The following is a 12,970-nucleotide window of genomic DNA, read 5'->3' as shown; positions in this document are numbered from 1 at the left end:
AAGGTCACTCAAATCCGATAGTAAAGTGTGCTAAAGGCTGAAGTAGTTGAGATAATTGCATCTTTGTGCCATTCTGAAATAGATTTTCTGTGAACTTCACTTTTTTTCTGACTGATAATGGGTAATAAAATCAAATAATATGAGATCGTGGCTCTCCCATCAGGTCAGTGTTACAGCTCTGGACCAGGTTAGTTTGCCAGCAGAAGTTGTGTAAATAGCTGAGCTTGAACTATGCTTAATTTGCTTCATAGAACCAAAATAAGCTCAAAGGAAGTCAGACTAACTGAAATAAGCCTGGCCTGGTTTCACAGATGTTTAGTTTCCAACACTAAGTATATAAATGCTGCTTGCATCAAGCAAAGTCAGTATTTTAATCCAGTATTTCTTCAAACTCCACAGCTGACTAGTTTGTTGAAATAATTTTAGATTACAGCTGATTTGGGATTAGTTGAGCTATGAGTTATGAGTTTTGACCAGGGGGAAAAAACGAAACAAGTTTACCAGATTAGTCTGCCTTATTTCATTAGTCTGACTTATGGTCAAGTTATTTAAGTTCCATAAAGCAAATTTAACGTAGATCAAGCTTTGTTACACCAGCTACAATATGCTAAAATTATAGATTTTGCTTTTGTTTATCATTATTCCTATAAATACGAATATGAATAACAAGAAAAAGAAAACAGATGCAAATTAGCTGCTGCTGCTACCTGCTATGCATGTAGAAAATATGTCAAAAAAAAAAGAAAAAAAGATCGTGTTTTGCTGCCACACTTCAGCAGAAATTTCAGCAACAGCATGGATGCTGGTATCTTTATTAAAATGAATTAGTGACCTTCACGCCTGAATCAGACTTATACCTAATTTTAGGATAATGTCAAAATGTTCTATTGAAGTCATTCACACTGCATCACATACTGAGTTGCTACTTGCATTAAGTCAATTAGCAGTTTCTAGACCCTGTTTTTCTGGTTTTGTCTCTGGTGGTTGTATGGCCTTTGTGCCCTGCCCTAAATCAAACCCTGATTTCTTGTTTATTTTACTCTAAATAAGAGGATAATTTACAAAAAGAACATCATGCTGCATTGATACAGTCTTGAAACTGGCAAGTGAGACCAAAAGCTGAGGAGGAAAATGTTTACTGAGTCAACAAATCATGTGAGAAGTAGGCTCATTTTCTCATAGGCTTCTATACAATCGGACTTCTTTTTGTTACGAGAGGACTCGCCCCCTACTGGCTGTTAAAAAGAATGCAGGTTTAAGGCACTTCTGTATTGGCTTTACTTTTCAAACCATCCATTTTTATAGACAGCTAATGCATCAAGGCAGGCAGGTAAGGACTGTTTTACTTCTAAATATATAACTTTGATTCACAGAAATGAGTTTTTAGGGGTGAAATTGATTACAGGAGACCCAGGTCACCCTTTCATAATTTCTCTGTTAAATTCTTTCATTTTTAGAAATGAAAAGGATCAAATTTGGCCATTTAATGTGCAACGGACATGTACTAATAATGATATGAGCTTACAGCTGTGTTCAGTTTATCTCCTGGATTTTCCTTGCTAGCAGCTAGCTTAATCCTAAACATTTCCTTCCAACAGACTTCTCAGAGTAGGAGAACCAGATGTTATGACTCAGTTATTTTCAAATGTACAACACAGTGCACAACAGAATTCTTTACACAGATTTTTTAATAGTAGGAAAAGTCCAAACCAAAACTGATTATTTCAAGCCATGTCACTGTGTCGGGAGCCTGGAAGTCCCCTAACTGGAAAGTAGACGTGATAATAATGACAGCTTTGTATTTCATTATGACAAGCCAAAGTATCTGCTCTGAAAAGAGTCCACGTCAGAATGCCAAAGCAGATTCTCTGCATTAATTTTACTGTTTAATTTGTGTTTTTCTTGCTTGTCCAACCTGTCAACAAAGAAAAATTCCCATTAGTTCCAAAAGTCACAGAGGCTCACTCTGTCTACTTTGGTCAGTGATAAAATAGTTAAATGCACATTTGACTGGGAATTTGTGCCTCTAAAGCACAGTATCAGCTGAAATGATAAGAAGTTCAGGGCAGTTGCAGGCCACATTATCTGGGGGCCCTGTTGAGGAAAATTGTACGGCCTTCATTATTTTGGGAATTACTCAAAACCAGTCGATAGACTAATCGCAGACCTGGTGTCTCTGAGGAAAAGTAGTTGTTTAGGATTGCAACTGATGATTGTTTACGCTCAGATTAATATGATGAATGAACATTTTTGGATTGTCTACTAATCTTTGATCTATAAAATGTCTTTGAAAATTCCTTTTACTGCATTTAAAGCACAAGATGACTCTTTAATTTTTTTTTTCAACAAACAGTCCAAAAATGATCACAAATCAAACTGAATCTCTTTGCATTTGGGAAGCTGCACCTGTTGGTAATTTGATTATTTTGCTTGAAGAATAATTTGCATGATTAATTTATCATCAAATTTGCTTCTGATAAATGTTCTATCTATTCTATTAATCTACTGTTTTAACTTCAGTAGTATTAATATTATATATGTTGCCCAGTGGAGCTCATTTTTCCTTGAAATACACAATTCAGATTTGCAGCTCTAACAGCAATTACTTTTCAAATTGCAATGAAGACCATATTTTTTGGGGGTGGGGGGGTGTTGGGTAGTGTGTCTGTTTTTTCTTCTCTTTAAAATGTAATACAATTTGCTGTTTTAATCCCAAACTACATGTAAAATTCTAATTAGTTACATAGATAGATAGATAGATAGATAGATAGATAGATAGATAGATAGATAGATAGATAGATAGATAGATAGATAGATAGATAGATGACGTTAATGTCGCGAGAGCGCAGCCTTAAAGTGACGTCACGTCCAGCGTCCAGGCAGCAGGTCAGAGAGTCAGAGGAGGGACGTCTTGGAAACTAGAGCAGCGACTTACCGGAGAAAAGTTATTAGCTGAAGATAACTCATGATAGATTCTACAAGTTAAACAGACATTCTCTGAATATTGACGTCCAGCTAACGCTACGTAGCGTACATATCAGTAGCTTCAGTTAATTAGACCCAGTGCCAACTCTGTGTTGCTAACGTGAGTAAACTATTGGTAGCATTAAGCTAATAGCTACACTCCATGTATGAATAACTGCTGACTGTGTTTTCAGATGAGCTTGTTCAGATATTTTAATTTTAACATTCAGCCTTTAAAAAGCCATTTTCAACTGGCCATTCAATAAATAGGTTGTAAAAGGAAAACCTGCAGTCAGGTGTCATCTGTTTATGTCACTACGGCTCCCAGAGAGGAGGAGGCTGCTGCAGCAGCAGCAGCAGCAGCAGCAGCAAACTATCCTGGAGGAAACAATGAATTTACAGAAAAACTTCGATGAAATTGCACATAGTGCCATTCTTTACATTTTTATTGCATAGCCATGATGCTGCTCTCCAGCAGACCACTGATGCCTCCACAGAATCATAAAAGGTCCTCAGAAGTGCTCCCTGCACCCTGAAGGACCTCAGTTTTCTGAGCAGGTGGAGTCTGTTCTGACTTTTCTTATACAGTGAATTCAAATTCTGATTCATTTTGGTGGTGGACTTTCATCAGGCAGATGCTTTACTAAATATATCCTAAAAACTGTTTAAACAGAATGAGTTATTCCTAGGATATGAATGATTGCCTTGCTGGAAAACAACAGTTCTCTTGCAGATTGCATCAGGTTTCTCCAGAATTTCCCTTTGCTTTTAACCATTGTGATGACGCCACCACCATGCTTCCCAGTGGGGATGGTTTAGTCTGATGGCAAAAAGCTACATTTTGGTCTCGTCGGACCAAAGAACCTTCTTCCAGTTGATTCTCACATGCCTTTTGGTGAACACTAGTTGATTTTTTTTAAAACAGTGGTTTTCTTTTTGCCCCTCTCTTTTCCATAAAGCTTTGACTGGTGAAGAACAGTCTGAATGCAGTCTTTCTCATCTCAGCCGCTGAAGCTTGCAACACCTTCAGAGGAGGTCACAGGTGTCTTGGTGGCCTCCCTCACTATAGTCTCTTTCTTACACAGTCATTCAGTTTTTGAAAACAGCCTGTTCAAAACAGATTTATTACTTACACTTTGCACTTCTTAATGATGGATTTCACTGTACTCCAAGGGACATTCAATGACAAGAAATTTTTCTTGTATTATCCCCTGACTTATGCTTTTCAATTACCTTTTCACAGAGTTGCCTAGAGTGTTCTTTTGTCTTTTTTAAAATTTATTTTAATGTTTATTTGGCAGGGACGATACACACAACATTGCCACAGAAAAGGGAAAATGCGATGCATATAAGACATCTAGCTCCAGCTAATTTGCAGTCTTTGTCCCTGGTCAGGCGTTTAAAATACAATGAAATATACTCAATACAATTAAAAAATGCAATGACACAAATACAGTGAATAATACAATAAATAAATAAACACAGTCGCAGTTGTCAATTACTGATAAAAGAAAACTGAGTTGCATTTAACATTGAACATTAATAAAGCGCTGTTATGTTGACAATGACTTGTAAAAAAATTAACCTTCACCTTGTAGTTACAGCCATTGTTTTATTTCTAGCCTATACTGAGCATGATCAAACCACTCTGTTCATTTTGTTAATACTGTGTCATTCTGTATTAGTCATTCTGCATATACTATATACATTATCTTGGATATTCATATATCTTGTGTACTTGCATGCACAGGTTATGCTGTTTCTAGTACTCGTACCGTATATATCTTAGTACATTTATACTGCTTCCTAAAGCTTCTCCACCCAACCATGTCACCTTTCACTGCACTTCCTGCTTCTTTTGCAATTCTGGTTAGATGCTAAACTGCATTTGGTTGTCTGTACTTTTATCCAGTGCATTTATTGCACTGGGTAAAAGTACAGCTCTCAAATCTAGCTCTCCAACTATTTAAGTAACCTGGAGGAAACAGCAACAGAAGTCAAAGTTCACAGAACACTCACAGTCTGTTTAACCCTCCTGTTGTCTTCATTTACGGGCACCAAAAATATTGTTTCCTTGTCTGAAAAAAATCTAAAAATTCAGCCAAAAAATTCCCTAAACTTTTGAAAATTTGCAAAACCTTCAGAGAGAAAATTCAAATAATTCCTTAAAAGTTTCCCTTAAAAGTTTTATTTAAAAAAAAATAAATAAATAAATTGGCAAGAAAATTCTTGTAAATATTTTCAAAAAAATTGTAAAAATCTTCCAAAAAATCCTAAAAATATCTAAAGAGATTACATATACATCGGTAAAACTTCTAATATTTTCTTTAAGAACTTAAACTCTTAAACATTTTTTTTAACATTTCTTTTTTCCCAACAAAAAATGTTGAAAATGTGGACATCAGAAGTTTCACTGTGATTTTTATTTTTTTCCCCACACGTTTTCAAACTTTAAAATGGGTCAATCTGACCCGCAGGACGACATGAAGGTTAATTACTCAATGCTGAAGATGTGGATTATACCACAGCTGCATGTAACAGCGTGTCCTGGGTGAAGGGCTTATTTTAGTAACTCATTCATGAGATTTCCAACAGCACGTAAAGGCAGCACGAGAACCAGTTGATCCAGTTACTGTCCCACTCTCGCATTTCCGCATTTTCCCATTTGAGATCTCAGATTTTAGCGCCACAAACCAAGAGAAACAGAACCCCTCTCCGTCAGACTGCTTCTAAAATCCCGCTAGACGTGTTTGTTCGCCGCTGTGCTCTATTTGAACAACAATAACAACGTGTTCTGTCGCTGTGTGCTCGTCAACTTTGTCCACACTGAGGAGAAGGGAATGTCTGCAGAACCGGAGGCTGCACCCAGAGGGCTGCACATTCTTCTAAGGCCGCACATTTAGAGCACTTTTTATAGACAGCGCCACCGACCGCAATAGATGATCACCGAAGTGAACAACTTACGGTTTAAAGGGATGATTTCACTCAAAATGTCGTTTTTGGCCCCAGTAAGTTTGTCTACAGAGCTGGAGGCTGCACTTTCAGGACCACTGAGCCTAAAGGCTGGGGTAGAAGAGGTGTGCAAGCCCTCTGTGCACACACAGAGGGTTGTTCCCTTCCGCGTAAAAGCCGCTAGATGTCGCTGCGTAATTGCACAGAAAAATGCAGCTTCTGTTTAAAAAAAGCACTGAACACTGGGAGATCATCGAAAATGAGAAAATATATGCGATGTTAATCTGTTTTTTTCCCAAAGGACACCTAATATTTTAATTTGTTACCAAGATATTAAATTCTGCTTAATATTTTGGATGATTGGCAACACTTTCCCCCCTCACCTTTATGGACTTTTTAAATCTATTAAACTCTTAAACTTAAAAGGAACCAATATACCAGGTGCAAATTATATTTTTATAATAATTCTGTCGGATATGTAGTTAAGATAGTGAAGGTTGCTTAAAAACTCAATTAATCTTGATGCATTGTTATAAACTGGTTTTTATTCAGATTTTGGAAGGCTTCGCGTAAAATTTATTTTTTCGTAAGTACAAATTGGGCAGCATCCTGCTCTCCTTAATTAAATGTCACCATATATTTATTTTTAAAACCAGACGCACATCTTATCACATTTGTGCGCATTTTTTCCTGAAGCTGTGCCGTATTAAACACTTGATTTCAGCAAACTGGCACACTAATCTCTCTACAAACTCTTAAGTGTGATAAAACTCTGCAGACGTGCTGTGCCAAAGTGCTGAGAAACAGTAAATGACCTGTTTTACTTCCATTTCTGCAGGATCATGGCACCACATTCTCCTCGACGGCACAAAGGATAAAATTACGCGCAAGAATAATGTTGCAACATTTCCTCTCCAAAGCTCAGATTCACTGCTACAACGTCCTGATCCACATCTTATCCTCCCACAGAAACACGGACGCAGCCTCCATTGGTGCTCCCGAATCCAGCAGATCAGTGGAGCTATTGGGTGTCAATCTCACGAAAGGAGAGAGAGGACGGAGGGGGAACGCACGGGATGCTGATCCTCACTGAGAGGATGCTATCGATCCGGCTCGCAAATGCGCTCCTCTCCAGTTTGATAAACATGCAGATGTGCGTCATTACGCGTTTTCTGCTCCTCATGAGCTAATTAAGCAAGGTAGGTGTCACCAGATCCCTGGTGTTTTGATCGGATTGTCCAAATGTATGGATGCATGTTTGCGCACTCAGGATTTAAACTCCGTCTTTTAAAACTTTTCAGGTAATGTGAGCAGCAGCGGGGAAAGCCCAAGTCATCAATGCAGAACTCCTCAGCGCTGTTCGGGATGGTGAGCCACTGTCAGACCCCAACTTTCGCGGACTTCACGGGCTTGGCGCTCTCCGTGTACGGCAGCAAGACGGACATCTGTGCGCGGCGAGCCGGCAACGCTGGCTTCGGATCTCCGCTTTGCAGGAGCCCCCACGACGCACCGACGCACATGAACTGCGCCAGCCCAAAGCGAGTCACCGCATCCGAGGAAAAGGCACATCTGGCAGCCAAAACTCCGCGCTTGTGCTTCTCGTTTCCACCGGTGCAAGGTAGGATTCACGCTCTAACTGATGCCACTGAGCTGAGTGATCTCTTTAAGTGAAATATCATTTATCTAAGCAGCTTTATTGCTTTTTTTTTCAATAACAAAATGACAAATGGAGCCAAATATCCGCAGTGTCAGTCAGTGCCAGTTGGGCTAATTATCACTTTCAGGTTATATGATGTTAAGAGCCCTCATTTAAAATAATGCTGCCTCCATATGGCTCCTCTTGAGCATCCTTTGATGCAGATGTGGATTTGTGTTTGCAGCTGTGGATTAGGAGCGTTAATTAAACACAGAGCTGCCTTTTTGGATCACTGGCCAATTCATAAATTACAGCAGAATCAAACTGTATCTCTGTGGTACCATAAGGAAGGGATGTGCAGGGATGTGGAAGTAGAATATGCAACAACAAGGCATAGAAGTTGGATGATTTATCTAAATATGGAAATTTTGCTACTTTGAACATGTTTAGATTTAAATAATAATTGCAATTGTGCAGTTTTATCTCAATTTCTAATTGATAAATGCTCAATTTGCCACAAAGTTAGATCTGAACAGGCTTTTATGTCTTACAAAAAGAAGAAAAAGAAAGAAAAGTTTGACCTTGGCTTTTCAATGAAAGCCAACTCTTTAAAACAACAATTACATAGATGAAATGAACACTGTCACACAGACAGCATCCAGAGTGGAAACTGGGCTTTCAGTGTGTGTGTGTGTGTGTGTGTGTGTGTGTGTGTGTGTGTGTGTGTGTGTGTGTGTGTGTGTGTGTGGGGAAAGCTGCTCCATCCTGTTTAGACACAGCGTTGTTGTGAGAGGGCAGAGGGGTAATTGCAGCCCCATCCCCTAAATTATGATTAGACCGAACAGACTTTTATATTAGCAATCATCCTTGCAGCAAGAAGAGGATCAACGGATTTGATTATTGTTTCTTCTCTGCAAACACAAACCACATGTCTGCCGAAATGCGTCTCAGCATTTATGAGTTCTCTTGGAGTGCCCTCAGCCCTCCATCCCCAGCATCCCAGAATGAATCGTCTCATTGTCTCCTGCGCCGCTTTTGAACTCGCTTCCTGTAAATTGTGGCAATGCAAGATGTGTTTTTGTGGATTATGTTGTGCAGATTAAGCAGACGTTTGTTTTGTTCCGACTTTGTGGAGCGGCTGAGCGATCTTTCAATAATTTCAATGCCTTGTGAGGTTATGAATCAGAAGAGTTTTCAACAAGCACGTGACTTGGAACTAATTTTCTAACTTTAATTAATTCAAAATTTCATTTGTTTCTGCTTAATGCTGCCATCTCATGCCTGTCTGCTGTTTTCCAGGCATTTTTTATATCATTTTATGCTCTTTTTAGGCTGAGCACAGAGTATGAAAGTGATCTCAGTGCTCATCAGTCTTTTGTATCATGCCTCATTTCAGCCTGATCATATTACATGCTCCCATTTGGGGACAGAGCTGGAGTTTAAGCTGCATTCTCCACCGTTGCTTTAGATTTATACAGAAAGGAATCTCTGAACAAACACAGGCTGTAATATTTATCCTGACGGAGACAGCGAAGGAAGAACTTACCTCAGACGGGAGATTTCTGACCTTTAACATGCACCCTGTGATTGCACAAAAAAGTGAGCTATTACTCGGTGATAAAAAGTGATTCAGATGTAGGTGGTGATGTTTCATCTAATCCTCAGAGGAAAGCTGGAAAAACGTACCGTGAGACATTTGCATTCTGTACTGCTTTGCTGGTTTTCTAATCGGCTCCAAAGAGCAAATCCATGCTGTAGGTGAAATTTTTAATCATGTTGGACTGTGCATGAGTGTAACTATGTGTGAGAGGCAGAATTGGGTCAGGTAAGAGATGAAACAGACGTAAATTCTGTTTTTAAACACTGTTCTGTATCCTAAATGCAAAAATTATTCAAAACTCTGTTTTCTGAGCAGCTTTCCTCTTTTGACACCTTTGCATTTGGATTCAAGCAAATCCATAGTATATTTTAGCCCAAACCCCTGCCTTATGCCACAATCTGGTGTTTAAATCTTTGCTACTTTCTAGTGCAACAGCAGCGGATCATCTCAAGTCCACAGTGCTACAAATATTAGATGATACAACCTTAGATTCTGTTTTTTGACGCCATCCTTTATTTTGAATGCAAAAAAAAAATTCCAAACTCTTAGCATTTTCTGTGCAGCCTCCCTGTTTCTTTGCCTTTAGCATCTAAAAAAATGCTTGAAATCAGGGAAAAGTTTTCTATATATGTATTTGCCCAAATACCTGACTTATATCCCAACCTGGAGTGGAAACCTTCCCTACTTTTCTAGTGGAACAGCAACTGATCTTTACAAATCACTGCAAGTCCACTGTGCTGTAAATATTAGATGATACAAACTTAGATTCTATTTTTTGATACCATCCTGTGTCCTAAATGCAAAAATAATTCAAAACTCTCAACATTTTCTATGAGGCCTGAAGGTTTCTATGCCTTTTAGATAAAAAAAAACTACCCTCAGTATGAATTCAATTAAAACTGGGCATATTTTTCTTTGTATTAAGTCGCACAAATCCCCAACTTATGTCACAATTGCTGTGGAAACTTTCTACTTTTCTAGTGGAACAGCGGTTAATTATATGAGAACACTGCAAGTTAACATTAGATTCTGTTTTGAAAAGCTGTTCTTTATCCTGAATGCATAAATAATTCAAAACCCTCAGTGTTTTTTTCCTGTTTCTATGTCTTTTGCACTTAAAGAAAACTGCTCCTAGCTTGAATTCAGGAAAAGCTTTTCCAAAATTTTTTTCCCAAATCCCTGACTTGTATCACATACTGGTGTTTAAACCTTTTTTTTTTTTTTTTTAAACTTTTCTAGTGAAACACTGACTGGTCATCTCAAATCACTGCAAGTCCACTGGGCTGTAAATACTAGAGGATACAAGCTTAGAGTCTGTTTTAAAAAGCCATCCTGTATCCTGAATGCAAAAATAATTCAAAACTCTCAGCATTTTTATGCAGCGTCCCTGTTTCTTTGCCTTTTGGTTTTCAAAAACTGCTCCCGGCCCGAATTTAAGGAAACTTTTATATATTTTTCACACAAATCCCTGCCTGATGTCACAGCCCTGGTGCGGAAACCTTTGCTGCTTTTCTAGTGGAACAAGCGGCTGATCATCTCAAATCACTGCAAGTCCACTGCGCTATAAATATTAGTGTCCATCAGCAAAGAAAATATTTGGCTTGCAAAGAAAAACACTTGACCCCTCTTGAAAACAGAATATGGGGTTTGAATGAAGTGTGTACTCTAGCATCATTTGATACCTTACTAAAGTTTCTCCTGGCCAGAAACGATGCTGCTGTGAGCTTGTTTGAGGGGAAAATGTTTGAGTTAGAGGAGCGAGTGGGTTTTAGTCCCACCGGCCTCCTTTTCAGATAAATGCAGAGGTCTGTCTGTTGATTCAGCCTCTGAAGAAATGAGTAACGGGCTCTAGTATTTGATCATTGTTGAAGCTGGATTCTGTCATCTTTTGCCAACATACACATCATCTGGTGACACATTTTCTCTAGATGTAGTTTCATTCACTTGTATGCAAGTAAGCTCAAAAACATCCATACATGCTGAACCACACGTTCACTCATATACATGTACTTTTTAATTTTTTTTTCCAGCAAAGTGGCACTGGCACCCACGGCGAATTCCCTCAAACTGACTTAGTTTCCTGTGTTTTCCCCTGCAGGATTTGTAGACGTCAGACCGCGGGGCGATAATCTGACTGTTATGAGAAACAACCGAGCGTTGCAGCGCCGCTTTGAGCCTCGGCAGTGTCAAACGTTTAATGACAGCTTCCCAGTAGCTCGTGAATAGTTCTGGTTGCACATTTTGTGAGGAAGACGTTAAGTGCTTTCGGTAAAGTCAGACTATGTGGTTTATTTATCATCCCCTTATAGAAAGAAGAGTTGGCATTAATTGAGACAGCAGACGTTACTTCAGCGACCCAGCAGTGTTTTTCCTGCTTAAAAATCTGATATATTAGAGTAATTAGATTTTCCAAATGATCTTATTTATCATCAAAGTCATCAAAACAGAGCTGCTCAACTAAGCTTAAAAGGAAACAGGTTTAAAATTTCTGTATTGCTTTGCTTTCTATGGGTATTTGTTGACTTTCATCAGAGTAAATCATTAGATGTGCATCACATAAAATGTTTCTGTTACTATAATTCTGGGAAAAAGTTTGCTTCTGCTGTTTCAAGGGGTTTTAGATTTCTTAAAATGCCTCTAACTCGAGGCTTATAATTGCGTTAAGTTTGGCTTTGATGTTTGCACACAAGATATTATTCATTTATCTTGGATTTCAGTATTTTCTTTTTGGATTGGGCGTTTACGCAGTTGTTATTTCTGACAACTCATTTTGCTGAAGGGTGTGAAAATAATCCTTCACAAATCAGTGATTAAAGAGTTGAAGTTGTGGTTAAATGGTTCGTTAACTTGTTGCTTGATGTTCGAGATCACAGAGACGTTACTGGAGCCCAAATCTTTAGAAAATGCATATTTAATGGAGGCTGGATCGCCATAGAGGGGAAATGAGTGAGCAGGTGATGCAGTTCAAATAATGAATGAGTCGACTGTTAAATTAGAGCCGCGTAGTTAAACAGATTATGCTTGTTTTGATCTTCTATATGGGGCTCTGCGGAATAAATCAGAGAATTAGACTGTAATGTCTCATGGGGAGAACTGACTGTGGTGTCATAGTCTGCTCTGGCCATCTAACAGTGAAATTAAAATCCAGTTAAATTACAAGTCCTCTGCATCTTATAGAGGAAATTTGAAGAAGAAGCTTGTAGAAGTTATATACTTTCAGCCTATAAAGCCGCTTTAAAACAATAAAAATAAATATCAGAGCTAATTATTCGGTATATTTCCATGTCACACAAAATTCACACCATTATTGCAGCTTTTTAAGCAATTTTTGTGTCATTGTCATTGCAGTTTTTAATTAAAATGTGTCCATGTAAGATACATTATGCTGTATTTCTGTTTAAATGAAGCATGAAACTTGATACCAAAGTTATTTTTCATACAGTAAGTTGATGTTTTTACTCCTTTTTTACAAAATTAGTTGTGTTATCTTGGGTCTAGGAAAATTGAAAACCAGTTTTGGCTGAATGATGCTTTGTCCCTAATCATTATTTCCTTATTCCAAAACAAATTTTATTTTCCCCTTGCTGGATATTCAGAAAGACACTTAATCCCTGGCACCTCTGCTCATCATTTCTCTGTTGAAAAGCTAATTTGTCAACTCTAGTCGTGAAATATCAGTATATTCAGTGTGGTTTTAAGTTTGACAGAATAACTGAGGGTCTCTCTGTCGCTGTTTGGCAAAAAAAACGAAGTGGCAACGAGACAAACTTAGAGCAGCTTTGTCTCCCACATGTCGCATTTTGCTGCTGCTGGAAGGG

General features: G+C 38.4%; 1 protein-coding gene across 3 annotated transcripts in view; it reads left to right on the top strand.

Annotated features, from left to right (window-relative positions):
* Positions 1–12,970, top strand: part of LOC111583907 (zinc finger protein GLIS1) — a 90,758-nt gene that overhangs the window by 1,211 nt on the left and 76,577 nt on the right. Inside the window, exons 1-3 of one of the 3 annotated variants that reach the window (XM_023293167.3) lie at positions 5,585–5,972; positions 6,886–7,115; positions 7,218–7,534. In XM_023293167.3, the coding sequence (XP_023148935.2) occupies positions 7,255–7,534 (280 nt within the window). In that variant the 5' untranslated portion in view covers positions 5,585–5,972; positions 6,886–7,115; positions 7,218–7,254. Of the gene's footprint in view, positions 1–5,584; positions 7,116–7,217; positions 7,535–12,970 lie in introns of those variants that run through there. The other 2 variants (XM_035958607.2, XM_055017358.1) reach the window with 2 other exon arrangements.

The sequence above is a fragment of the Amphiprion ocellaris genome, chromosome 2, assembly GCF_022539595.1.
Source record: "Amphiprion ocellaris isolate individual 3 ecotype Okinawa chromosome 2, ASM2253959v1, whole genome shotgun sequence".
Taxonomy (NCBI): domain Eukaryota; kingdom Metazoa; phylum Chordata; class Actinopteri; family Pomacentridae; genus Amphiprion; species Amphiprion ocellaris.
This window is presented reverse-complemented; position numbering and strand designations above follow the sequence as displayed.